The sequence below is a fragment of the Salvia hispanica genome, chromosome 2 (assembly GCF_029641045.1).
Source record: "Salvia hispanica isolate PSC_SH4W2 chromosome 2, Shi_PSC_v1, whole genome shotgun sequence".
NCBI lineage: Eukaryota > Viridiplantae > Streptophyta > Magnoliopsida > Lamiales > Lamiaceae > Salvia > Salvia hispanica.
Genome location: NC_142693.1, coordinates 65,298,134 through 65,322,749, shown reverse-complemented (window position 1 = coordinate 65,322,749; position 24,616 = coordinate 65,298,134). Strand labels below are relative to the sequence as shown.

General features: G+C 37.8%; 4 protein-coding genes across 7 annotated transcripts; all 4 read right to left on the bottom strand.

Annotated features, from left to right (window-relative positions):
* Positions 1-679: 679 nt before the first annotated feature.
* Positions 680-4,353, bottom strand: LOC125201869 (putative late blight resistance protein homolog R1A-10). 3 transcript variants are annotated; one of them, XM_048100155.2, is made up of 2 exons: positions 1,493-4,353; positions 680-1,179 (listed from the first exon to the last, which is right to left on the bottom strand). In XM_048100155.2, exon 1 carries the CDS (start codon positions 4,211-4,213, stop codon positions 1,520-1,522), a length of 2,694 nt encoding a protein of 897 aa, XP_047956112.1. In that variant the 5' UTR covers positions 4,214-4,353; the 3' UTR covers positions 680-1,179; positions 1,493-1,519. The 3 variants fall into 3 exon arrangements, with proteins under 3 accessions (XP_047956112.1, XP_088921752.1, XP_047956113.1); XM_089065626.1 differs by having other exon boundaries at positions 680-1,004; XM_048100156.2 differs by having other exon boundaries at positions 680-1,001.
* A 5,294-nt stretch (positions 4,354-9,647) lies between these two features.
* On the bottom strand, positions 9,648-17,062 carry LOC125201414 (uncharacterized). The gene is made up of 3 exons (XM_089065301.1): positions 14,292-17,062; positions 13,773-13,893; positions 9,648-12,444 (listed from the first exon to the last, which is right to left on the bottom strand). Exons 1-3 carry the CDS (start codon positions 17,060-17,062, stop codon positions 10,408-10,410), a joined length of 4,929 nt encoding a protein of 1,642 aa, XP_088921427.1. The 3' UTR covers positions 9,648-10,407.
* Positions 17,063-17,071: 9 nt separating this feature from the next.
* Positions 17,072-20,925, bottom strand: LOC125201412 (putative late blight resistance protein homolog R1A-3). 2 transcript variants are annotated; one of them, XM_089065597.1, is made up of 2 exons: positions 17,919-20,925; positions 17,072-17,187 (listed from the first exon to the last, which is right to left on the bottom strand). In XM_089065597.1, the coding sequence occupies exon 1, from the start codon at positions 20,777-20,779 to the stop codon at positions 17,957-17,959; it is 2,823 nt and encodes a 940-aa protein (XP_088921723.1). In that variant the 5' UTR covers positions 20,780-20,925; the 3' UTR covers positions 17,072-17,187; positions 17,919-17,956. The 2 variants fall into 2 exon arrangements, with proteins under 2 accessions (XP_088921723.1, XP_047955460.1); XM_048099503.2 differs by lacking the exon at positions 17,072-17,187 and adding an exon at positions 17,742-17,818.
* A 643-nt stretch (positions 20,926-21,568) lies between these two features.
* On the bottom strand, positions 21,569-24,379 carry LOC125202562 (tRNA(His) guanylyltransferase 1-like). The gene is made up of 12 exons (XM_048100982.2): positions 24,235-24,379; positions 24,031-24,165; positions 23,910-23,954; positions 23,668-23,828; positions 23,503-23,588; positions 23,297-23,398; positions 22,776-23,167; positions 22,651-22,695; positions 22,415-22,581; positions 22,254-22,339; positions 21,934-22,047; positions 21,569-21,862 (listed from the first exon to the last, which is right to left on the bottom strand). The coding sequence occupies exons 1-12, from the start codon at positions 24,336-24,338 to the stop codon at positions 21,716-21,718; spliced, it is 1,584 nt and encodes a 527-aa protein (XP_047956939.2). The 5' UTR covers positions 24,339-24,379; the 3' UTR covers positions 21,569-21,715.
* Positions 24,380-24,616: the final 237 nt, after the last annotated feature.

Below are 24,616 nucleotides of genomic sequence, written 5' to 3'. Positions count from 1 at the left end.
TTTTTATTAAAAAAGAGAAATACTCGATATAGTTAGGACTTTAAAAAAATAATAGGATCCAATTTAATTAGCTGGGACAAAGGGAGTATTATGTTTATATACAAAACATATTTTTATAAAGAGCAAATACAATAATTTCATGCAAACCATTATAACACGTAATCAAATATATATTCACAAGAAACTGGTGGAATTTCATAAAATAACACCAAGGTCACATAGTGATCTCATTAAGATATTACTCCCAAGAATATGTGCATTTCAAACAACTAGTATATAGAAAAGCATTAACAGATTAAATATAAAATCGAAACAAAGTAAACCATGCACAATGGAGATGTATATATATAGAATTCTTGAATTTAGGTTTCACAATCCTCAACAAAATTCAACAAATATTCTTAAATATAGAAAAAAAAACATGGTACGTAATACAAATGAAATCATGTACAACGCGGAGAGGTAATATATAATCCTTGAATTACATGTAACGTTTTCACGCAAATCAAACATAAATTAACATTCATGTTTCATAATCCTCAACAAAATCCAACAAATTTTGTTCTCCAATCGGTTCAAAAAGTCTCTCATCACTCATAAGATTGAAGATCTTAATATCACTATATGGTGGGAAAGCTCCCAATAGAGGAAAAACATTTTTAAATATTGGGGCAAGATCTTTAGGTAAATTCTGATTTATTGAATGAATGAGTTTCAATGCACAGAATCCCTATTTATAATAACTAAGGACCCTAGGTTTGGTTCGACTCGATCATTCCGGGAAAGAACCAACAAGAAAACCCGAAACGGAGCTTATAATACGCTCGACTCAAATTGTTTAAAATAAAAATAGTTCAGCTAGACATTAATAATAAAATATCGAAAACAACAAGAAACTTAATCCTGAAGTTGCACGGGCTTCTTTGATTGCCTCTTCGGACGTCCCAGCTTCTTCCACTCATCACCAGCTCCTGTTTCATCCTCGTTGCTGTCACCCGATGCTACTACCAGTATCAAATGTTTCCAGACAAATCAAACATAATCCTCAACAACATATAACAAACCAATACTCTTTAATTACAACAAACCAATACTCTTAAATTAACATAAAAAAACATGGTAATACAAGTGAAATGATGGGATAATGTGGCACCTCAACCCTTCTGCTGTCTTAATTGCCTGAAAACAATTGATGAATATTCAATACATGGTAAGTGATTTAAACAACAATCGTATATGAGCATGTGGTTGATATCTTTGGTACTGTGTTGGGTTTCCGAGTTATAGCAACCCAAGCCGCATAAAAACGATGTAAAAATTCTCTCATTCATAGCCTAGCTAGTAAAAGAAGATCAACCATCAACCTAAAACACACATGCTACAGCAAAATATAACAAAAACACATCAAGTATTTACAAGCACAAACATTTTGTTTAAAAAAAGAAGTGAACTGATGTGGTTTAAGCAAATTAGATGATGTAGGAAGGCTAACCTGTTAACCAAGCTGAGAGTATAGCTATTACGTCGCATCTAAAAAGGAAAATGAGTAACGAACTGTGAAGAGCTCTGCGGGTAAAAGGCTGGTGGGAACGAGAACTAAGGGATTGCACTCAACTAATTCAATTGTTGCTTGGCCCATTGATGGATCACGCCTCCAATCGATCATTAGTAATTTGTAGCAATGACCTAACCTCAGGAGCTTAAGCATTGGGAGGCTTCCTTGTTGAGCACTCCATATTACCAAATCAGCGTCTTCAATTACAAGTCTCTCAAGTTTCAAAAAGCATCCTGATTCGATCTCCCACACCGGACCTCTAAAGGCATACTCTTCTAGGAAGAGACGTGTAAGATTTGGTAGCTGCGAACAAATGTCATTTATGTGCTTCCATGGACACCCTAACCCACTCAACCGCAAAAATGTCAGACTTGATGGGAACATTTGAAGAGGAACCATTAACTCATACTTCATCTCAGGGTTCCTTACAACATACACAAGTCGGTTCAACTTCTGGAGTTCTACAGATATATTACCCAGGGTACTTAGTGTGTTGCAATAATCAACATCATCATCGTCATCATAAGGCTTCAACTCCATGCGGATTACTATATCCTCTAAATTAGGGATTCTTTTGAGAATTTCACTAGTGCAACTCTTTGCACTCACACCCATAACCATGGTAAGTTTGTCTAATGTAGCATCAGAGTTGGGAGTGGGTAGGTCTCTTCCATAGATACCAATATGTTGTAGTTCTTGCATGTCCCATATTTCCACTGGCATATATGAGTGACTACCACGCGTTTTAATATTCGTATGTTGTCCAATAATCAATGATTGAAGGTGGAAAAGGTTGGATATGGAACCCGGAAGCTCGTTGTTGCAAGTTAGTGCAAGGTACTTTAGACAAACTAGTTTCAGAATTTCAAGTGGAACATGGTAAAAACGGACATTGAGAGCATCTAGTACCGAGAGTAACTTGAAATCCATAGCATGTATTGGCACAGGATATTGGTGATAAGGACCATGGCAAAGGAGAGAACGGACTGTTGATGCACAGTCACTTTTTATTGAATTATACACTTTCTGGAAGGCAAATAGAGTGTTGCAATGGGCACCCAAACGACGCTGATCTTTCACAACATCATCACAACTTTGTAAAATATGCAAAAACTTGGTCTTACTAGCTTCTTTCCTACACAAGTGCTGCCAGCAAGAATGCACGCGAAAATTGTTGCTTGAAAACCTAAATCTTGGATTTGCTCCGTATAGAATAAGATGATACGAGTCAGAAAGCTTTTCAACGCATTCTGTTGTATAATCTTTGAATGTGTTTGCTTCAATCGGTTCAACAAACCCTTCCGCTTTCATAAGATCGAAGAGCTTTATTGCATCTATATTACTATATGGAGGGAAAGCTCCCAAATAGAGAAAGTGCATTTTTAGATACTGAGGCAAGTATTCATAGCTTGGGAAAAGTACCTTAGATATTTGATCATATGCATCCTCGAAGACGGAATTATGTTGTTTTTCGGCTACCTCAGTCCAGAATTCTGGGGTCTTGTCTTCTTTAGCTAGGAGCTCTGCAATTGTGACTATCATAAGTGGAAGACCTTCACATTTTTTAGCAATCTTCTCTCCCAATTTATCTAGCTCAGTAGGAAAACCCTTCTCACCGAACACCTTCTCACCTAGTAATTTTTTACCTTCTTCATCATTCAACAAGCTTACTACTTGAAATGGAGATCCTTTATCTCTTAACAAACTTCGAAGTTTGATTAAATAATTCTCTCTACGAAAGGATGGAGATTTTTCATCAAATCTTAGCCTACTAGTAAGCAAGATTCGAACATTCTCTTGTGACAATCTCTCCATTAGTCGTGTGTCCCATTCCCATACATCATCCAACACAATGAGACATTTCTTATTCTTCAATCTCTCTTCCAAAACTCCAACTAATTTCTCAAAGTTGTCGTCGCCCTCTCCTTGGGTAAGCATTTGATGGCGAATGTTGGGATCCAGTTGAGCTAGAATGCATCGTAATGTTTCATTGGATTCACATTTTCTGCCCACTTTGACCCATGCTCGAAGCTCGAAATGTGTCTGGATAGATGGATCATCGAATACTTTCTTCGCCATAGTTGTCTTTCCAACCCCTGCCATCCCAATAACAGATATCCAGTTAATAACATCTTCTTCTTCTGCAAGTAGATAATCCCAGACTCGTTCAAATTCCTCAGACGATCCAACCATCTCTGAGTTGATTCCAGCAAAATCAATTCTTGAGGAAATGAGTTCGCCTTCTTCTTCAGGCATAATCTCCAGTTCAACACCATACTCCACCTCCATCGCCGTCAACCTCTCGAGTAAGTAATCAGCACAGCGCTGTAGGCTCCGCACATCTACGGAGAAAGACAGGTGATCTCTCTCACCGCGTGAGCTTTCGAGTTGTGTAAGAATCTGACCAGAGACATGGGATTCTAGTATATCTTCGAAGTCCCATATGACCTCTTTGATTTGTTCGTCCAAAGCATTCACCTTCATCCTGATCTTGTTGTAGCCAGTGCGGTCCAATATTCTCAGAACTTTCTGCAAGCAACACATAGCATCATAGGCGGATTGTAAGATATGTGGAGAGGGAGGAATCAGCGAGATGCGAAATTGTAGAAGATTCTGAATGGTATTCTTGAGAGAAACCGCAGCACCATAAGCCGCCATCACCCAATTGGAATATGAATTATTAAACACTGCAGAATAGTGGAGTGTTAGGAGATATAGGAGAAATTGAGAATGAAAATTGTTGGTGGTGGTGGCTGACTGGCTGGATATTTGAATTTTTGATTTTGTGGACTGCAATTGGATAAGTGAAATTAGCAGTCATCGTTCAATCAATTGGATATTTCAAACTTTTGTTATATTGCTTCTCGACAAATTTCATGTCTACAAGTTGGCAAGAGAAAAGAAATTTATGGCCTTTGAATTTTCCTCGAATACGATGGAAGAGAAGGCTGTCTGAATCAATATCACTGTATTGATGATATTGTGGTTAGAGGTGCCCACGGTTCAGGAACCGGCGGTTACGGTTCGGAACCGCCGGTTTCGGTTTTGGAAATTGTTGAACCGGAACCGAACCGCGAGGGTGTTTCGCGGTTACGGTTTCGGTTCCAAAACCGCCGGTTTCGGTTTCGGTTCCGAACCGTTGGTTTTCCGGCGGTTTTTTTATGGTTTTTCACGGTTCCAAACCACCGGTTTTTTGTGGTTCCGGCTTGATTTCACGGTTTTCCGGCGGTTTTTCGCGGTTCTGGTTTGAAACCGCGCGGAACCGGCGGTTCTGGCACGGTTTCGGTTCGAAAAATTTTGAACCTGAACCGAACCACGGTTCAAAAATCGACGGTTTCGGTTCGGATAAATTCTCACGGTTTCAGTTCGGAACCGTAACCGACGGTTACGGTTTCGGTTTTAACCGCCGGTTCGATAAACCTTGGGCAGGTCTAATTGTGGTATGTACTTTATTATCATTTAACTATTTTGATCTAAGTCAATGTCGTATTACTTGGGAGAAGTATGTGACTCATGTCCATGTAAAATAATTCGTGAACAATATCCGCTCATATTTACCGGAGAAATTTTACTACTTTATGTAAAATATCTTACATGTTGAAAAACAAAATTTATTATTGTTATTATTATTATTATTTAGATATTTTTATAGGTTGAAATAGACGTTAGAAAGTTTTTTCCTAATCTAAAATAAATTCAACTCCATCAGCAAATGTTTATTAATGTTTTAAATTTACATAAATTATATAAAAACTTTTGTTTTAAGTTAATACATTCTATTAAATAGTTTAAACATCGTTAGTTTGTTAACCAAAAATAAGTAATATGATACATAAAACAAATTCATTATTCTTCAGCACTAAATACGGGGAGAACAGAAAACTTTCATTGAAGAACTAAATTATATAAAAAAGTTTGGCCAAAAAAATTATTACGAAATAGTTTGCAACTCTCTATAATCATTGCAAAATATCACCTCCGACTACGAATAGGAGTCTCGTTTACTTTTTTGCACTTATTTTATAAAAATGATTGTTAAAGTGGAGAAATGGTAAAATGAGAGAGAATCTTACTTTATCATTTCTGCATTTTAACTATTTATTAGTAGTATCATTTTTATAAAACAAATACAAAAAATAAACGAGACTCTTATTCGTGGACGGAGCTAGTAGTTTGCAACTCTATTTTGAAGTCATATAGTTTTTCTTGTAAGCATGAAGGTTTGGATTAAATTTTACAACTCTCTTTTTCCTAGACAAATAGATCTTTATTTTAAAGGCCCCATAAAATAATGGGCTCAAAATACTTGTAAATGAAACCAGTTATTCGCCCAAATTGACTACAAAATGAAATATTTTGACACACATGTGACATTTTATTGTAGCGATAGGTTGACAAAAGTGAGGCATCAAGTTAAACTAAATATAAGAATTTCATCTAAATCCATACATTGCTCTTGTAGAGAGCTTCTAAAACATGCAAATAAAAAAATTATATCATCACACAATTAAACCAATATGTAGAAAAATAAAATGTGATCTTTCCAACACAATATTAACAAGAACAAATGGAATTTCATCTTGAAAGGGGTAAACATTACAATGTACTCAAAAATCAAGATCACGATGTTGAAAAGTTCGACTAAGGGATCTCATTATTACTATATTGCAAGAATATGAAAGAATGCATCGTAATGTTTCATGGATATCGCATTTTCTGCCCACTTTGACCCATGCTCGAAGCTTGAAATGTCTCTGAATTGATGGATCGTCAAATACTTTCTTAGCAAAAGTAGTCTTTCCAACTCCTGCCATCCCAATAATCACAAAGCAGTTCTCTTCATATTCAAGAAGATTATAGTTGAGAAGTTCAAATTCCAGTGAGAATCCAACCATTCTTGAGTTGATTCCCTGAAAATCAATTCTATAGGAAATAGGTTCGCCTTCTTCTTCTGGCATATTTAGCAGTTCAACATCGTACATTCGTACTCTACCTCCATCGTTGTCACTCTCTCGACCAAGCAATCAATACTCTGTAGCAGACTCTGCAGATCTACATAGAAAGACAAGTGATCTCTCTCACCTCCCGATGATGAGCTTTCTGAGTTGTGGAAGAATCTGCTCATACACGCGAGATTCTAGTAAATCTTCGAATTCCCATATGACCACTTTGGTTTGTTCATCCAAATCGTTCACCTTCGTCCTGATCTTGCTGTAGCCGATGTCGTCCAAACATAACAGAGTTTCCTGCAAGCGACACATGGCATCATAGGCCGGTTGTAAGATTTGTGGAGAGGGAGGAACCGGCAAAATACGAGACTATTGTTACTCTGAATCGTATTCTTGAGAGAAATCGCAGCACCATAAGCCGCCATCACCCAATCGTTATATGAAGTATCAGACACAGCAAAATATATGATATTAGGCGTTGTAGTAGAGATTTAGTGGCGGCGGAGGTGGTGGTAAAGAGGGAGGAGTTGGCCACGGCGGTAGGTTGGTGGTGAAGAGGGAGGAGGTAATGGTGGTGGAATCCAACTCAAATAATTCAACTTTTTTTTTTTTTTTCATTTTCGGTAGCAAATTTTGTTGATTAACATATTTCATGACTCTTGCAGCAAACCAGTAGGACAATAGCACACCAATAATTGCGATTAAAAAAACTATAATCTTGAATTAAGTTGGTGGAATTTATATTGTACCTTGCTTTTTGGCAACTTTTATGTCCACTAGTACTACCTCCGTCCCCCAAAATTTGATACACTTTGACTCGACACGAGTTTTAAGAATGTAATGGAATGTGAGTTGAAAAAGTTGGTGGGATGTGAGTCCTTTTTTAAAGTATTAGTTTTATAATAAAATGTGAGTAGGAATGAGTTAGTGGAATATGGGGTCCACTACTAAAAATGGTAAAAGTGAAATGTATCAAATTTTTAGGGACGGACCGAAATGGTAAAGTGTATCAAATTTTGGGGGACGGAGGTAGTATATTTTAAATATAATCTTGAATTAAGTTATTGGAATCGAGAGATAATGTATAGTTTAATCACTTTGGAGGTATCCAACTCAATTTCTCACTTCCCCATAAGCATATGTTCAACCTTTTTTTTTCGATTTTGGTAATTAACATATTTCATGATTCTCGAGCAAAGCAAGAGGACAATAGCATCAATAATTGTGATCGATATATTACTATAATCTTCATTAAGTTAAAGAATTTATACTATGTCTTGCTTTTTGACAAATTCAATTTGTCCACTAGTATAGTTTAATTTTAACCATACCAGCTCAATTATTGAAGTTACTTTAGCTAAAAGAACATACATTACTATATCTTACTTCTCCCCTCCAAATTTACATATCAATTCACTTCACTGCTTGAGTCTTGAAACATGAATATAGGTAGATCAAGATTCTTAATTTATCATTTCCACTTACACATGCAAAACACAAGACGATTAGGGAAAATGCATGTAATTCTTCACACAAATCTAATTGACAACAACAATTCAGTTACAAACATAATATATTCCAACAAATCACTATCCTTAGATTTGGGAAACAACATGGTAATATAAGTGAAATGATCCCCTTCTGCTCTCTCATTAGCCTGCAAAACAGAAAATGAATATAAGATGTGAGCATACATAAGTATTCAAAGCATGTTATAAATATAAGAACAAATAAATTTATGTGGTTTGTGCAAAATAAATGATGCAGCTAGGAATGATTACCTGTTAACCAAATTGAGAGTCCTGTTATGAAATTCTCATCTCAAAAAGAATAGTAGCAACGAACTTTGAAGTGAGTCTTCGGTCTTAATTGCATGGCAGAAGCGACAACTAAGGGATTGCACTCAACTAACTCAATTGTAGTTGAGACCATTGAGGGATCACGTGTCCAATTGAGTTGTTGTAATTTGTAGCAATGTTGTAGGCTTACAAAGTCGAGCCTTGGCAAACTTCCATGTTGGGATCTCCATTGCACCAAATCAGTGTCTTCAATTACAAGTGTTCCAAGTTTCAAAAAACACCTTGAGTCTATATTCCACTCTGGGCCTCGAAAGGCATAATGGTGTAATTTGAGAATCCTAAGATTTGGTAGGGATGAACCAATGTCATTTAAGTGCTTCCAAGGAGACCCTAACCCACTCAAAACTAACTTTATCAGACTTGATGGAAACATTGAGAGAGGAATTGTAGGCTCATACTTCATCTCAGGGTTTGTTATAGAATATGAAAGTTCGTTCAAATTCTGAAGTTCCTCTGAAATAAAACCCAAGCCAATCAGAGAGTTATTGTCATTGTCGTCGTCATAAGGCTTCAACTCCACATCAATTTCCAAGATCTTTAAATTATGGATTCTTTTGAGAATTTCTCTACTGCAACTCCTTGCACCAACACCACAAAGACTGTAGAGTTTGTCCAAAATGGCATCAGAATTAGGGCATGGTAGGTGACTCAACTTTATTTTACCCAATTAATACCCGCAAGTGTACGGGGTTATCGTAGCAAACAACAAGCAAGAGTATATCGTATCCCACAGAGACAATTTAGTGTAAACCTAAGTACCACGAACAAATTTCAACTACTATCCAGACGATCAAGAATTTTGGTGTGAAACTATCAACTACTGAAAACATATAAATCTAGAGAATGAAATAAACTTAGACAAGAAAACAAAGAAGCAAGTTGTAGAAAATGATGAAGAAATATGCAGAATTCAAGGATCCGATGCACAACTCATAGCCTAACCCAATTGAAACCGATTTACCATTTAAAGTCTCCAGAATTGTTGAATCAATCACAAAAATAGATTAAACCCCCTCCCGAGGTGAGAAATCCGTAGATTAGGTGTAATAATTGAAGTCCCCTTCTAATTCTTAGACCTAACTCCTAATAGTTCGATTAGATAAAAGATCCCACTCAAAACCTCAACTCTCCCGAGTTTTATTGAATTAAGGTGTGAATTATTCATCTTTCAAGGTTAAATATTTCATCTCTCGATTATTCTAAGAAACCCTACACTCCCAATTGGTGATCAAGCAATTGTTAGGAAAAAGCACAAGAATAATTCAAACAATTGCAAGAGCAAGATAAAAACGAAGTCAATTGGATTAATACTATAAATCAATGCATCTTCACCAAGAATTCTACATAAAAAGTTTAGTTACTCATGTTCATGGTAGAAAACAAAAAGAAACTAAGCAAAACAATGGAAATCATGATCCGAATTGCAATTGGCGGAGGAATTGAAGCTTGAATCTTCAATCTTCTTCCAAGAGTTCTTCACAAAGAGAGAGATGTGTTTTTTCGCTTGTAGAGAATGCCTAGAATTGACCTAATTCTTCCTTCTTATTCTTTTCTTCAAAAAATTGCGTTTCAGCTCTAAAAAACGCCAAACTGACGGACCCGGCCGGGTGGAATTAATCCACTGGAAATTCACCCGGCCGGGTGGGACTTCTTTGGTACTCTCTGGAATCTCGCAGGCATAATTACGCCACCCGGCCGGGTGGAGTTATAGGTTAATAATTCACCCGGCCGGGTGAGATTTTCTGGACAGCGCAGTGTTCGTATAACGGCCATAACTTCTTCTACCGAACTCCGATTGAGGCGTGCAAGATACCCACGCGAAGCTCTTTCGAAGAAGAAGAGATTGATATACATTAGAGGCTGATTGGACTTCAAAATATCTAGTAAATATTGTCTCAAACCAAGGCTGTTGCACATCCACATATTTTGTACCTTTTTCTACACATTCTTAACAAAATGGTCAACATACCAACATAATAGAGAAGTAGATATAAACACGTCCAATAATAGACAAAATATGATCAAATTCATACATAACCACCCTCTAAAACCATGTAAAATCCAAGTATGTCAGTAGGTCTCTTCCAAATACCTCAATATGTTGTAGTTCTTGCATGTCCCATATTTCCACCGGCATATATGACAAAGCTCCACACTTTCTAATGTGCATATGTGGATGGATAATCAGGAATTGAAGGTTGAAAAGGTTGGATATGGAAGCAGGGAGCTCTTTGTTGCAAGTGAGGGCAAGATACTTTAGACAAACTAGTTTCAGAATTTCATGTGGGATATTGTAAAATCGAACCTTATCAGCAACAAGTACTCTGAGCAACTTGAAATCCATGGCATGTATTGGCACCGGATATTGGTGATAAGGACCATAACAAAGGAGTGAACGAGTAGTGGATGCACAATCATATTTGATCAAATCACACACATGTTTGAAGGCAAATAAAGTGTTGCTATGGGCACACAACCGACGTTGGTCATTCATAACATCTTCCCAACTTTTTAACACGTGTAAAAACTTGATCTTACTAGCTTCTTCCTTACACAAGTGCTGCCAACAAGAATGCACACGAAACTCTTTCTTTGAAAACCAAGATTTTCGATTTGGATCGAATAGAACAAGATGATACCATCGAGCAAGCTTTATCAAGCAGTTAATCATATAATGTTCCAAAGTTAGTTTTCCAATCGGTTCAACAAATCCCTCAGCACTTAACTGACGATATAGGTTGTTTATTTCGATATCACTATATGGAGGGAAAGCGCCCATATAGAGAAAAGACATTTTCAAATACTGAGGTAAATATTCATAGCTTGGGGAAAGTACCTTTGATATTTGATTATATGCATCCACGAAGACTGAATTATGTTGTTTGTCGGCTACCTCAGTCCAGAATTGTGGAGTCTTCTCTTCTTTGGAAAGGAGCCCTGCCACTGTGACTATCATAAGTGGAAGACCTTCGCATTTTTGTACAATCTTTTTTCCCAATTTCTCAAGGTGTGGAGGAAAAACCTCTTCACCAAACACCTTCTGGCAAAGTAATTTCTTACTTTCTTCTTCGTTCAACAAGCGTAGTTTTAGAAATGAAGATTTTCTAAATCCTAGCCTGCTTGTAAGTAAGATTCGGACATTATCTTGTGGCAAGTAATCCATAACTCGTGTGTCCGATTCCCATACATCATCCAACACAATGAGACATTTCTTATCCCTCAATCTCTTCTCCAAGAGTCCAACTAATTTCTCGTAATCATCGTCGCCGATGTCTCCTTGGGTAAGCAGTTGGTCGCGAGTGCTGGGATCCACTTGAGCTAGAATGCATCGTAATATTTCACCGAATTCACATTTTCTGCCCACTTTCACCCATGCCCGAAGCTCAAAATGTCTTTGAATGGATGGATCGTCAAATACTCTCTTAGCAAAGGTTGTTTTTCCAACCCCTGCCATCCCAATCACTAACAACCAATTATAACCCCTGCCCCTGCCCCTGCGATCTTGTACAAGAAGGTAATCCTTGACTTGTTCAAATTCATCACTGAATCCAACCATCTCTGAGTTGATTCCACCAAAATCAATCCTTGAAGAAATAGGTTCGCCTTCTTCTTCAGGCATATTCGCCAGTTCAATGTCGTACTCTGCCTCCATCGTTGTCATCCTCTCGATGAAGCAATCAACACTCTGTCGCAGACTCTGCAGATCTACATAGAAAGACAAGTCATCCCTCTCGCTTTCAAGCTGTGGAAGAATTTGATGGGTGAAATGGGATTCGAGTAAATATTCGAATTCCCATATGGCCTCTTTGATCCGTTCATCCAAAGCGTTCACCTTCATCCTGATCTTGCTGTAGCCCGTCTCGTCCAATTTTAGTAAAACTTTCTGCATGCGACGCGTTGCAAGATAGGCGGGTCGTAAGATTTGTGGAGAGGGAGGAACCAGCGAAATGCGAGACGACTGTAGAATATGCTGGATCGTATTCTTAAGAGAAGTGGCTGCACCATATGCTGCCATTATACAAATTAGCAAGGCTTTCAAAAATAGGATGCAATTGCCAAGATGAAAATGGTAGAGTATGATTTATATTTTGGCTTGATAATATTTGATGATAGAATAGTCAGTTATATTAGTTTGAAACTAAACTGGATTATGCATTAATTAAGTGTGGACGCCACCCACCCGGAAAAGTATTTCCAGGAAGAAAAACAATGAGTTACATGTCGTATACGATTAATCCTTCTATTCTCTTCTCTTCCATTCTTCAACTTAGGACTTTTCAGCCCTCCCATTTTTCTACGAGAATTTGGAAGAAAGAAAAGCTAGTTTTCTAAATTTGTAATTTTATTTATTTCATTTTGCAATATTTTATAGTATTAAACGTTTATTTGTAAGTAGGCATGTTGAGGGAACAAATTTTACTGTTCTCTTTTATGGAATAAAATTGGGTTCATTTTAAAAGCGCATTAGTAACGGGCCAAAAATACTTTTATGTCATCACTTATCGGCCCAAGTCCATTTCGAGGCCTATATTGACAAAAAATTGTAAGTAAGCCCATTATACTATATTCATTTACAAATATCATGTTCCACCAAAATTAGTTCCTATTTTAGGTGAATTTTTATACTCCCTCCGTCATGTCATATTTTTCTTTTTAGTTTGTCCTATAAAAGATGTCACATTTCCTTTTTAGAAAAAATTCCCTCTCACATCAATTATAAAATTATATTTTCTCTCACCACTTAATACACAGAATAACATCTCCTAAGATCTCGTGTCATCTTCCAAAAGTGACAGTATGGGACGGAGGGAGTAATATTTTAATCAATTTTCATTTTATATTAATTATGTAATCAATTTTGTACTCCCTCTATCCCATTAAAAACGAAACGTTTTTCTTTTTGGATTGTCCCATTATAAATGAAACGTTTCCTAAAATATAAGTAACTTTATCTCTACTTTTCCATCTCTCTTGTTTTATTCTCTTTTCCTTAACTCACAAAACAACACTACATAAATTCCAGTGTCAAAAAGCAAATATTTCATATTTATTGGGACGAAGAGAATATAAAGCATGAGGAGTCTATTATTTTGATAATAAAAACAAACCATCATAGAAAAAATTAGATGTAGTGGAAAAGACATGTGTATCAAACAACAACTTGATTTGGCACAAGATAACATAATGATCATCCTAGGCTCCTAGCAATCTTGTTAAGCCAAAATTCAACTAGCCCCATATTGATGAACTAATTCAACATAATGTAAAAACAAGCTGAAAATCATGCATAGTTGCATAAAGGACATATATATAATCCTTGAAATAAAAAAGATGCAAGCAATGTTTTCACACACACAAAGGAATCAAACTGACAACAGTTTCTGTTACAAACATAATTCAGCATCATACTTCATAATCCTTGACCAAATATAGCCAATCAATATCTTTCAATTCAAGAAACAACATTGTAATACAATTGAAATGACAGGGCAACACGGCGGCCTCTGCCCATTTTCGCTCTCTCATTAACCTGAAAAAAAAAACGATAAATGAATATAGAATATTTATATGACCATACATAAATATTCAAAAAAGTTAAGTGCTACAAATTAACCACTACCATATAAACTTTGTCCTTATGTTGAGCTTCCAAGTCCTAGCAACCCACAGAAAAACATCCCTTATTTTAGATTTCAAATCCACATTCATACACAAAGTAGTAAAAAAAATGAGTAGCCAACAACCTAAAACACACCATCAATAGTAAGATATAGTAGTACTTAACAAAAGAACACTGTCAAGTTTGAATCACTAGCACTAACATTTTAGTTTAAATTAATTTATATGGTTTGTGCAAATCAAAATAAATAAATGGGAAGGCTAACCTGTTATCCAAGTTGAGAGTTCGGATACAAATTCCGATCTCAAAACGTAGAGTGTGTAAGAACTCGACATCTCGGTAATTGCATGGCAGAAGAGATAGCTAACGGATTGCAGTCAATTAAAAAAATTGAAGTTCTGTCCATTGATGGATCACGCGTCCAATCAAGTTGTTGTAGTCTGTAGCAATCGCAAAAGCTTAGGTTGTCAAGCCTTGGGAGGCTTCCAGGTTGAGCTCTCCATCGCACCAAATCAGTATCTTTAATCACAAGTGTCTCAAGATTGGGAAAACATTGTGATTTTATATACCACTCTGGACCGCGAAAGGCATAGTCATATATATGGAGAAACACAAGATTTGGTAGAAGCAAACCAATGTCACTAATGTGATTCCATGGACACCCTATGCCACTTAACTCCAATGTTAGCAGGCATGATGGAAACATTGACAAAGGAACCATAAGCTCGTACTTCATATCAGGATTCTGTACTATACATTTAAGACACTCTAAATTCTGAAGTTCTTCTGCAAAATAATCCAAGCCACTCAATGGGTTTCTATCATCGTCATCTTCATAAGGCTTCAACTCCAGTTGAATAGTTAAATCTCTTAAAATTGGAATTCTTTTGAGAATATCCCTAGTGCAACTCTTCGGACTCACACCACGAAGAACGATGAGTTTGTCCAAAGTAGCATCTGAATTAGGAGTTGGTAGGTCTCTTCCTGAGATTTCAATACGGTGCAGTTCTTGCATATCCCATATTTCCAATGGCATATATGAGTGAACCCCACGCTTTTTAATGTTCGTATGCTGTCCGATAGTCAATGATTGAAGCTGAAAAAGGTTGGCTATGGAAGTAGGGAGCTCCCCATTGCAAGTTAGAGCAAGGTACTTTAGACTAATCATCTTCATAATTTCAAGTGGGATATGATAAAATCGGACTGTAACAGCATCTAGTAACCTAAGCAACTTGAAACCCATGGTATGAATAGGCACAGGATATTGGTGGTAGGGACCAAAACAGAGGAGAGAACGGGATATGGATGAGCAATCACTTTTTATTGAATCACACACTTGTCTGAAGGCAAATAAAGTATTGCAATGAGCACACAATCGACGTTGGTCTTTCATATCATCATCACAACTTTGTAAAACATGTAAAAACTTGATCTTACTGGCTTCTTTTCTACTCATGTACTTCCAACAAGAATGAACGCGTATCCCTTTCCACGGATACTCCTTTCGTCGAACTAGATGATACCTATAAAGAAACTCAGCAAAGCATTTGGAAATAAACTCTTCCACACTGTTTTCTCCCAAATTCGGTTCAAGAAACCCCTCGGCATGTAATTGATGGACAATGTTGTCTACATCAACAGCACTATATGGAGGGCTAGCTCCCATATATAAAAAGAGCATTTTAAAATATTGAGGTAAGTAATCATAGCTTGGGAAAAACACCTCGGAGATTTGATTATATGCACCCACGAAGACGGAATTATGTTGTGTTCTAACAATCTCCGTCCAGTTTTCAGTGGTCTGGTCTTCTTTGGATAGGAACTCAGCTACTGTGACTATCATAAGCGGGAGACCTTCACATTTTTTCGCAATCTCCTCTCCCAGTTCCTCAAGGTGAGGAGGAAAACCGTCTTCACCGAACACCTGCTCACCAAGTAATTTCTTACTTTGTTCTTCATTTAACAAGCCTAGTGTTAAAACTGGAGACTCTTTAATTTTTAGCCTGCTTGTGATGAGGACTTGAACATTCTCTCGTGGCAAGTGACCCATTAATCGTGCGTCCCATTCCCATACATCATCCAACACAATGAGACATTTCTTACCCCACAGTATCATTTTCAAGAATCCAACTAATTGGTGGTAGTCATCATCAAGCATTAGATAGTGGTTGTTGGGATCCACCTGAGCTAGAATGCATCTTAATGTTTCATTGGATTCACATTTTCTGCCCACTCTGACCCATGCTCGAAGCTCGAAATGTCTCTGAATGTATGCATCATCGAAAACTTTCTTCGCTAGAGTTGTCTTTCCAATCCCCACCATCCCAGTTACTAATAGCCAATTCCTTTCACCTTGTGGAAGAAGAAGACCATTCTTGGCCTCGTCAAACTGATTAGATAATCCAACCATCTTTGAATTGATTCCGCTAAAATCAATCCTTGAGGAAAGAGGTTCGCCTTCTTCTTCAGGCATATTCGCCAGTTCAACAATGTACTCTGCCGCCATCTCTGTCACCCTCTCCACGAAGTAGTCGACACTCTGACGCAGACTCTGCAGATCTATAGAGTAAGACAAGCGACCTCTGTCGCTCTCGAGCTGTGGAAGAATCTGATTATAGAAATGGGATTCCAGTAAATCTTCGAATTCCCATATGACCTCTTTGATCCGGTCATCCAAAGCATTCACTTTCGTCCGGATCTTGCTGCAGCCGGTGTCGTCCAACTTTAGCAGGACTCTCTGCAAGCGACACACGGCGAGGTAGGCCGGGAGTAAGATATTTGCAGAGGGAGAGGGCGGTAGAATACCCTGAATCTTACGCTTGAGGAAACTCGCCCCAACATAAGCTGCGATCACACGAGACATTTGTGGAAGCAACGAAGTTTGAGACGAGCGCTGAATAGTAATCTTGAGAAGAAAGGCCGCCATCGACCCTTTGAGAAATGGACTATCAAACATGGCAAAACAGGAAGAGGCGAACTGTGAGATTATTGGAGGGGGAGGAGCCAGCGAAACGCGAGACGATTGGGGAATACTTAGAATCGTAATCTTGAGAGAAGTGGCTGCACCATAAGCCGCCATCACCCGATTGAAAATATGAATGATCAAACACAGCTGACTTACTAAGTGGTGGTGAAGAGGGAGGAGTTGGTCACGGCGGTAGGTGGTGGTGGTGGTGTGGTGCAATGAGAATGGTAAAGTCAGCGCTGCACATGTATTGATTAGTGAATTAGCTGAAATATTAATTTGTATAGTATAGAACCATACCTGCTCAATTAGCCAGCTGGGGAAATAATACTATTCAATTTAAGGAGATGAGTATTTTTATTTTATGCTTATATGTTAAATATATTACTTTCTATGTCCCTTATTAAGTTAAAATATATTTATGCAAACAGAAATGAACCAATTACTATATCTTACTGTGTTATCTTGTTCTACTATGTTTATATACAATCATATGCTTGTTAAGTTATTGTAGAGAGCAAATATAATAATTTCATTTAAATTTTAAACCCATACATTGCTTTTGTTGTGAGCTTCAACAACATGCAAACCAATATATTACACATAGTCAAACATTTATTGACAAGAAATAAATGAAATTTCAGACAATAAAACAAAGGAGAAGGCATAACGGAGAAGGCTATATATAATCCTTGATTAGAGAAATATGCATGAAATGTTTTCACACAAATCAATCATAATTTAACATTTAGATTTCACAATCCTCACCAAATAAAACAAATATCCTTAAATGTACAAAAATAACACATGGTAATACAATTGAAATGATGGGATAACGCAGCGTCACAACCCTTCTGATGTCTCATTTGCCTAAAACACACATACAACAAAAATTGCAACAATAAATCATAAGCACAAAAATCTTGATTAAGAAAGTAATGAACTGATTAAATGATATAGGAAGGTGAACCTGTCGATTCAGCTGAGACTCTTGCTACAACTTCTCATCTAAAGGTAAGAAGTGCCCAAATCAACTTTAAAGCCATCGTGATGTAATAGCATGGCGGACGGTATAACACCGAGACTGCAGTTAAGTAACTCAATTGTAGGCGTTGTATCCGTTGAGGGATCACGCGTCCAATCGAGTTGTTTGAATTTGTAGCAATGCCGAATGCTTAGCATCTCAAGCTTTGGGAGGCTTCCATGTTGAGCTCTCCATCGCTCCAAATCAGTGTCTTCAATTACAAGTGTCTCAAGTTTCAAAAAACATTCGGATTTTATATCCCACTCTGGACCTCGAAAGGCATACTCTTCTATCATGAGATCTGTAAGATTTGGTAGCAGCGAACCAATGTCATTCATGTACTCCCATGGGCACCCTAAGCCACTCAGTTGCAGATACGTCAGACTTGATGGGAACATTCGAAGAGGAACCATAAACTCATATTTTATCTCAGGGTTCCTTACAATATATGAAAGTCGCACCAAATTCTGGAGTTCTTCTGATATATAACCCAAGCCATTCAGTGCGTTGAACCAATCATCATTGTCATAAGGCTTCAACTCCATGCAGATTATCATTTCCTTTAAGTTAGGAATTCTTTGGAGAACTTCTCTAGTGCAACTCTTTGGACTCACACCGCGAAGGCCCGTGAGTTTGTCCAAAGTAGAATCAAAATTAGGGGTTGGTAGGTCTCTTCCCAAGATTTCAATATGTTGTAGTTCTTGCATATTCCATATTTCTACCGGAACATATGACTGACCTCCACGCTTTTTAATGTTCATATGTTGTCCGACATTCAAGGTTTCAAGTTGAAAAAGGTTGGATATAGATTCAGGAATCTCATTGTTGCAAGTTAGGGAAAGGTACTTTAAAGACACAAGTTTAAGAATTTCAAGTGGGACATGGTAAAATCTGACCCTGAGAGCATCTAGTACCCATAGCAACTTGTAATCCATTGCATGTATTGACACTGGATATTGGTGGTAAGGACCAAGACAAAGGAGAGAACGAATGGTGGATGCACAATCACTTTTTATTGAATCAGACACTTGTTTGAAGGCAAATAAAGTGTTGTAATGGGCACCCAAACGACGTTGGTCTTTCATAACATCATCACAACTTTGTAAAACATGCAAAAACTTGATCTTACTAGCTTCTTTCCTACACAAATACTGCCAGCAAGAATGTGCACGGAACGCGCTCTTTGATAACAAAGATCCTAGACTTGCTTCGAATAGAATAAGATGATATCGTATAGCAAGCTTTTCAAGACATTCTTTTATAAAATTTTCCAAGTTTTTTTCTCCAATCGGTTCAAAAAATCCCTCCGCACTCATAAGATTGAAGATCTTTTGTATTTCAATATCACTATACGGAGGGAAAGCTCCTAGATAGAGGAAAAGCATTTTTAAATATTGGGGCAAGTAATCGTAGCTTGGGAAAAGTACCTCAGATATCTGTTCATATGCATCATCGAAGACGAAATTATGTTGTTTTTCAGCTACCTCGGTCCAGAATTCCGGGGTCTTGTCTTCTTCGGATAGAAGCTCTGAAACTTTTACTATCATAAGTGGAAGACCTTCACATTTTTTGGCAATCTTCTCCCCCAATTTCTCGAGGTGAGGAGGGAACCCCTCTCCACCAAACACCTTCTCACCAAGTAATTTCTTACTTTCTTCATCACTCAACAGGCGTACTACTTGAAACGGAGATCCTTTATCTCCTAGCAAGCTTCGAAGTAAGATTGAATTATTCTCTCGGATAAATGAGGGAGGTTCTTCATTGAATCTTAGCCTACTTGTAAGCAAGATTCGGACATTCTCTTTTGGAAATCTATCCATTAGTCGTCTGTCCCATTCCCATACATCATCCATCACAATGAGGCACTTCTTATCCTTTAGTCTCTCTTCCAAGATTCCAACTAATTTCTCAAAGTCGTCGTCGCCATCCTCTCCGTGAGTAAGCATTTGGTCGCGAGTGCTGGGATCCACTTGAGCTAGAATGCATCGTAACGTTTCATTGGATTCACATTTTCTGCCCACTCTTACCCATGCTCGAAGCTCGAAATGTCTCTGAATGGATGGATCGTCAAATACCTTCTTCGCCAGAGTTGTCTTCCCAGCCCCTGCCATCCCAATAACAAACATCCAATTAATAACCGCTACCCATCTCCATTCATCTTCTTCTGCAAGTAGATAGTCCCGGACTCGTTCGAATTCATCGGATAATCCAACCATCTCGGTGCTGATTCCTCCAAAATCAATCCTTGAGGAAACCGGTTCGCCTTCTTCTTCAGGCATATTCGCCAGCTCAATATCGTACTCCGCCTCCATCGCCCTCACCCTCTCGAGTAAGTAATCAACGCAGCGTTGCAGATTCAGCAGATCTACAGAGAAAGACAATTGATCTCCCTCACCTCGTTGCGAGCTTTCAAGTTGTGCAAGAAGTTGATCTGCGAGAAGGGATTCGAGCAAATCTTCGAATTCCCATACGACCTCTTTGATCCGTTCATCCAAAGCATTCACCTTCGTCCTGATCTTGCTGCAGCTGGTTTCCTCCAATTTCAGCAGGACTTTTTGTAAACGACACATGGCATCGTAGGCCTGTTGTAGGAGGTGTGGAGAGGGTCGCCGGTGCCGGATCTTGTTCTTGAGAGATTTCGCTTTACCATAAGCGGCCATCATCGCTTTGAAATATGAATTGTCAAACACGTCGGAATACGAAGAGTATGAGATTTGTGGCGAGGGAGAAACCAGCGAAATGCGAGACGATTGCAGAATACGCTGAATGGTATTCTTGAGGGAAATGGCTGCGCCATAAGCCGCCATCACCTAATTGGAATATGAATTATCAAACACGGCAGTGTAGTAGATTTAGTGGTGGTGAAGAGAGAGGAGAAATTGAGAATGGAAATTGTTGATGGAGGTGAAGAGGGAGGAGTTGGTAGGTGGTGGTGGTGGTGATGGCGGGATTTTGGAAACTGTGGGTATGCTTTTTGAAATGGTGGGCTGCAATTGGCTAAGTGGAATTATTGGTCATCAATTGCATATTTCAAAAATTATTTATTTTAAAGTATACAAGTTGAAATTATTTTAATGGAGTATATATCTTCTCGACAAATTTCGTTGGTCTACAAAGGCAGCGCTGATTATGCAGCCATCAACAAGTTGGCAATAGGAAATAAATTTAAGCCAGCTGCGGAAATAATACTATTAAATTGAAACAAATAAGGATATCACCGACAAATTCTAGCGAAATAATAACTCATTTTGCGATTTGTTAAAGTCCACGATTTATTTTAGCACCAAAAAAAAAGTTCAATATTTATAGAATCACATACATCTCTTTCAATTTTAGTTAAATTACATCACACTCTAGCTGCATTATGTTAAATTAGGATTATAAATCATGGACAGTATAAGTATTTGCATTCGATAATTTGTACTCCCTCTCCATCACACAGTTATGTTATGGGTCAATAAATAAACTTGATAACAATTCATAAAATTTAATGAAATATATCAACTAGAAAATTAAACTACTCATTATTCACTAATAACGTCGACGAGACAAAAAAAATAATATCAGCAGCAGCTAAAATGAATCAAATTTCTATATTAAGTTTTGCAATAGTTAAATTAAATTATGGTGAGTGAGCCAAAAACACATGAGTACTCATTAATTTCTACGAAAGCCGAAATGAATCAACTCTAATCATGCATACATTAAGCAGTGGAATTTCAAAACTGGCCACCAAGGAAGTTTCATGGTGCAACATCCGAACCATTCTTACCGGTGGCCGTTTGAACGGCTTTAAAATGATCCGCCTTCTCGTCTAGTATGTGAGGGTTCGTTTCCCAGAAGCCGGTCTCGATTATGTTGCCATGTCCTACAACAACTAGCTCCGTCTCCTACACACACAGGCTACAAGTTAGCCTTGATGCCACAGATAATTAGTAATCAAACGAAGTTTCGTCCTTACTTTGTCCAAGAAAACAGACGAACCCTGGCGGAACATAGGTGGCAATGTATCGTAATAGTTGGGAACACCAGTGAGTCCATCAAGAAGTTCATATTTCGCTGGAGCTTGAGTCCCCTGCAAATTAAAAATAAGAAAAACAAAGGTATGAACCAATATACATAAACTAAGAAAAGGTTCAAAACTTCAGATGCCAGTCAACATAGAGAAGTGCGGAATGAGCATGGTCAAAACCTCAAAGAGACTCGAATAATCCATGTGAGCATTATCAATCATCACAAGAACGTTTTATACATCCGGAAACTATCTAAAGGACTGAATACCTGCAACTCGTTTTGTGCACCGCTCTTGCTCATTCCGGACTTCACGAGCAACCAGAAGCAAGTATTGTACTGATTGTTGATGTGACCTACATACATTAGTAATGGAGCTTCCATTTAAATAAAGAATTCATAGGATTGAGGGACTGACAAACTAAGCTTACAATCAACTTGTCTCCATGCTAGATAATCTTTGATCTCACTGGATAAGTAGCAAACAGCGCGGCCATCAAAATACGGTAGGTATATCATTTCTTTTTGCGGGAAAAACTCATTCCATCTCATCGTGTACGTTGAAGAGAAGAAAGATACTATAGAAGACACTATCTCACTGCACCAGAATTACAAGGAGGATAAGCCGAACAGAGGCAACAAGATCGTAATAGAAGAGATACCATACCTGGCACATCTTTGATAAAGCCGGGAGTCCTTATTCAATACAAAGCTGATGAGAAAGTACCAAACAACTTGTCAAACACATACACACATAGCTAAAGGGAGATCAAGCGGAAACTGATTAACGACCTGTACTCATCACTAACGCCATAAGCAAAAACGACACCCCTAAACTCTTCCAGAACAGCAACAGCGCACGCATTCATCAGATTGAGAGCTCGCGCATCATTTGGCTTCTCAAATTCATGATCATCACAAAAACTGTGGAAACGACAGCCATCAATGCGAACAACGATCCAGGTGGACAGCATCAATCTGCTCTCGTATTGGAAAGATTTGATGTACTGATCAGGTCTAGTTTCGTTCAACTTTTCACAAAACTGTCCCAGCTCTTCTTCCGACAAACACTTATTTTCATTCCAAAACCTTTTCGATGCAATATTTTCCGAGTGAACTGTTACGACTCTGCTCCTAAGTCTTATGATAGGGGAGCCATCTTTGTACTTCACAATTTCTTCAACCTTGTCACAACAAGAGATAGTTTAACTAGTGTAAGTTGTACTTCATCAAGCATCTTCTAGTTAAACACGAAAATCGAGCCATTCTGCTCATTTGAAAAAGCAACAAGAACAAAGTGAATTAGCAACTACCTTTGTCTTGAAAGAGCATGTATCTTGGCGAAACATCTTCGGAATATCGCTGATGTTAAAACACTGGCCAGACAATTCATTTTTGTCCTGTTTAAGCAACCCCTGAAACAACACATTTCCACTTCAATGTACCATTTTCAACAGATGAATACACAATACAAACAAATTGAAATTAATGAAATTTCAAACAATCTCAAGTTTACTACCCTCAGTGTGGCTTGTGCTTCCTCTTTGCTTTTTCCACTCTTAATCAGCTGCCAAAGACAAGTATCGTACTCGTTATTTGCGTAACCTGCCAAAAGGATAGTAAATTTCGATTTTCTACATATCAAGACGCGAGCATTGTATATAGTTCAATGACAGCACATTACATTCATCTTGCCGCCATAAAAGATATGCTTGAAGAAGCTCACAGCAAATAACTCGAGCCCGGAATGAAGGGGCGTATTCCAACTCTTTGTGAGGGAAAAGAGCCCTCCACTTGGTAACATAAGTGGATGCAAAGAAAGACACAATAAGAGAGAGTATCTTGCTGCAAATTAAGCATACTTTTAGTCAGCGATCATGATCCTGATGATCTTGTATCTTGTTGTAAAAATTCTTTTGAATTCACCTGCCACGCCGATTGTAGAACTCGGTTTTCTTTTGAAATATGAAACTACAAACAACCAAGTAAAAGGATCATAGACCAAACAATGGAAAGGGATTTTTGTGTAAGATATGTTGCTGATTACCTGTACTCATCACCGTAACCATACGAGAACATAACTTCTGGAAACTGCGCCAAAACAGCATTGGCACACTCATTCATCAACTCTAATGCTTTCTTCTCATCATTTGGCTTCTCAAACTTATGCACTTGAGAAAACCTACATGAATGAAAAGGACTTACTATTACCTCAAACAACTTTGTCTACAAACTATGCTTCACAACATACCTGCAGAAATCACGGGCACGAACATGGATGATGATGGTGTTGGGCAGCATGATCCTATCCTCCACCTCAAATGACTTCACATATTCATACACGCTATTTGCCATTTCACTAAATTGCACACTTTGCTATTGCTCAATTCATCATCTACGGGTTTAAAGTTTTGCAATTCTTTTAGATGCAACAAAATTCGACAAAATTAGTTAATAAGGGCAATAAAATCATAATCCGAAAAAAAAGTTAGGTTGATTTATTTGGGTGGGCCTGCATTCGGGTTGCTCAATTAAAATCTGAAAAAATTAATAATAATATTCTACCAAAAATATCTAAGAAAAATAAGGCAACAAAATAATAAAAGATCTAGGCTAATTATATAATGTGACGT

What these genes read in the sequence shown, in the direction of transcription:
- LOC125201412 (XM_089065597.1), bottom strand. Translation starts at nt 20,779, where the DNA reads ATGGCGGCTTATGGCGCAGCCATTTCCCTCAAGAATACCATTCAGCGT.
- LOC125201869 (XM_048100155.2), bottom strand. Translation starts at nt 4,213, where the DNA reads ATGGCGGCTTATGGTGCTGCGGTTTCTCTCAAGAATACCATTCAGAAT.
- LOC125201414 (XM_089065301.1), bottom strand. Translation starts at nt 17,062, where the DNA reads ATGGCGGCTTATGGTGCAGCCACTTCTCTCAAGATTACGATTCTAAGT. An exon ending in GTTCTTACACACTCTACGTT is followed by an intron (nt 13,894 to 14,291) that starts TTGAGATCGGAA and finishes TTTTTTTTTCAG; the next exon opens with GTTAATGAGAGAGCGAAAAT. An exon ending in ATTTGGTCAAGGATTATGAA is followed by an intron (nt 12,445 to 13,772) that starts GTATGATGCTGA and finishes GCCAAAATATAA; the next exon opens with ATCATACTCTACCATTTTCA.
- LOC125202562 (XM_048100982.2), bottom strand. Translation starts at nt 24,338, where the DNA reads ATGGCAAATAGCGTGTATGAATATGTGAAGTCATTTGAGGTGGAGGAT. An exon ending in CGTGCCCGTGATTTCTGCAG is followed by an intron (nt 24,166 to 24,234) that starts GTATGTTGTGAA and finishes TCATTCATGTAG; the next exon opens with GTTTTCTCAAGTGCATAAGT. An exon ending in AAGCACAAGCCACACTGAGG is followed by an intron (nt 23,399 to 23,502) that starts GTAGTAAACTTG and finishes GTGTTGTTTCAG; the next exon opens with GGGTTGCTTAAACAGGACAA.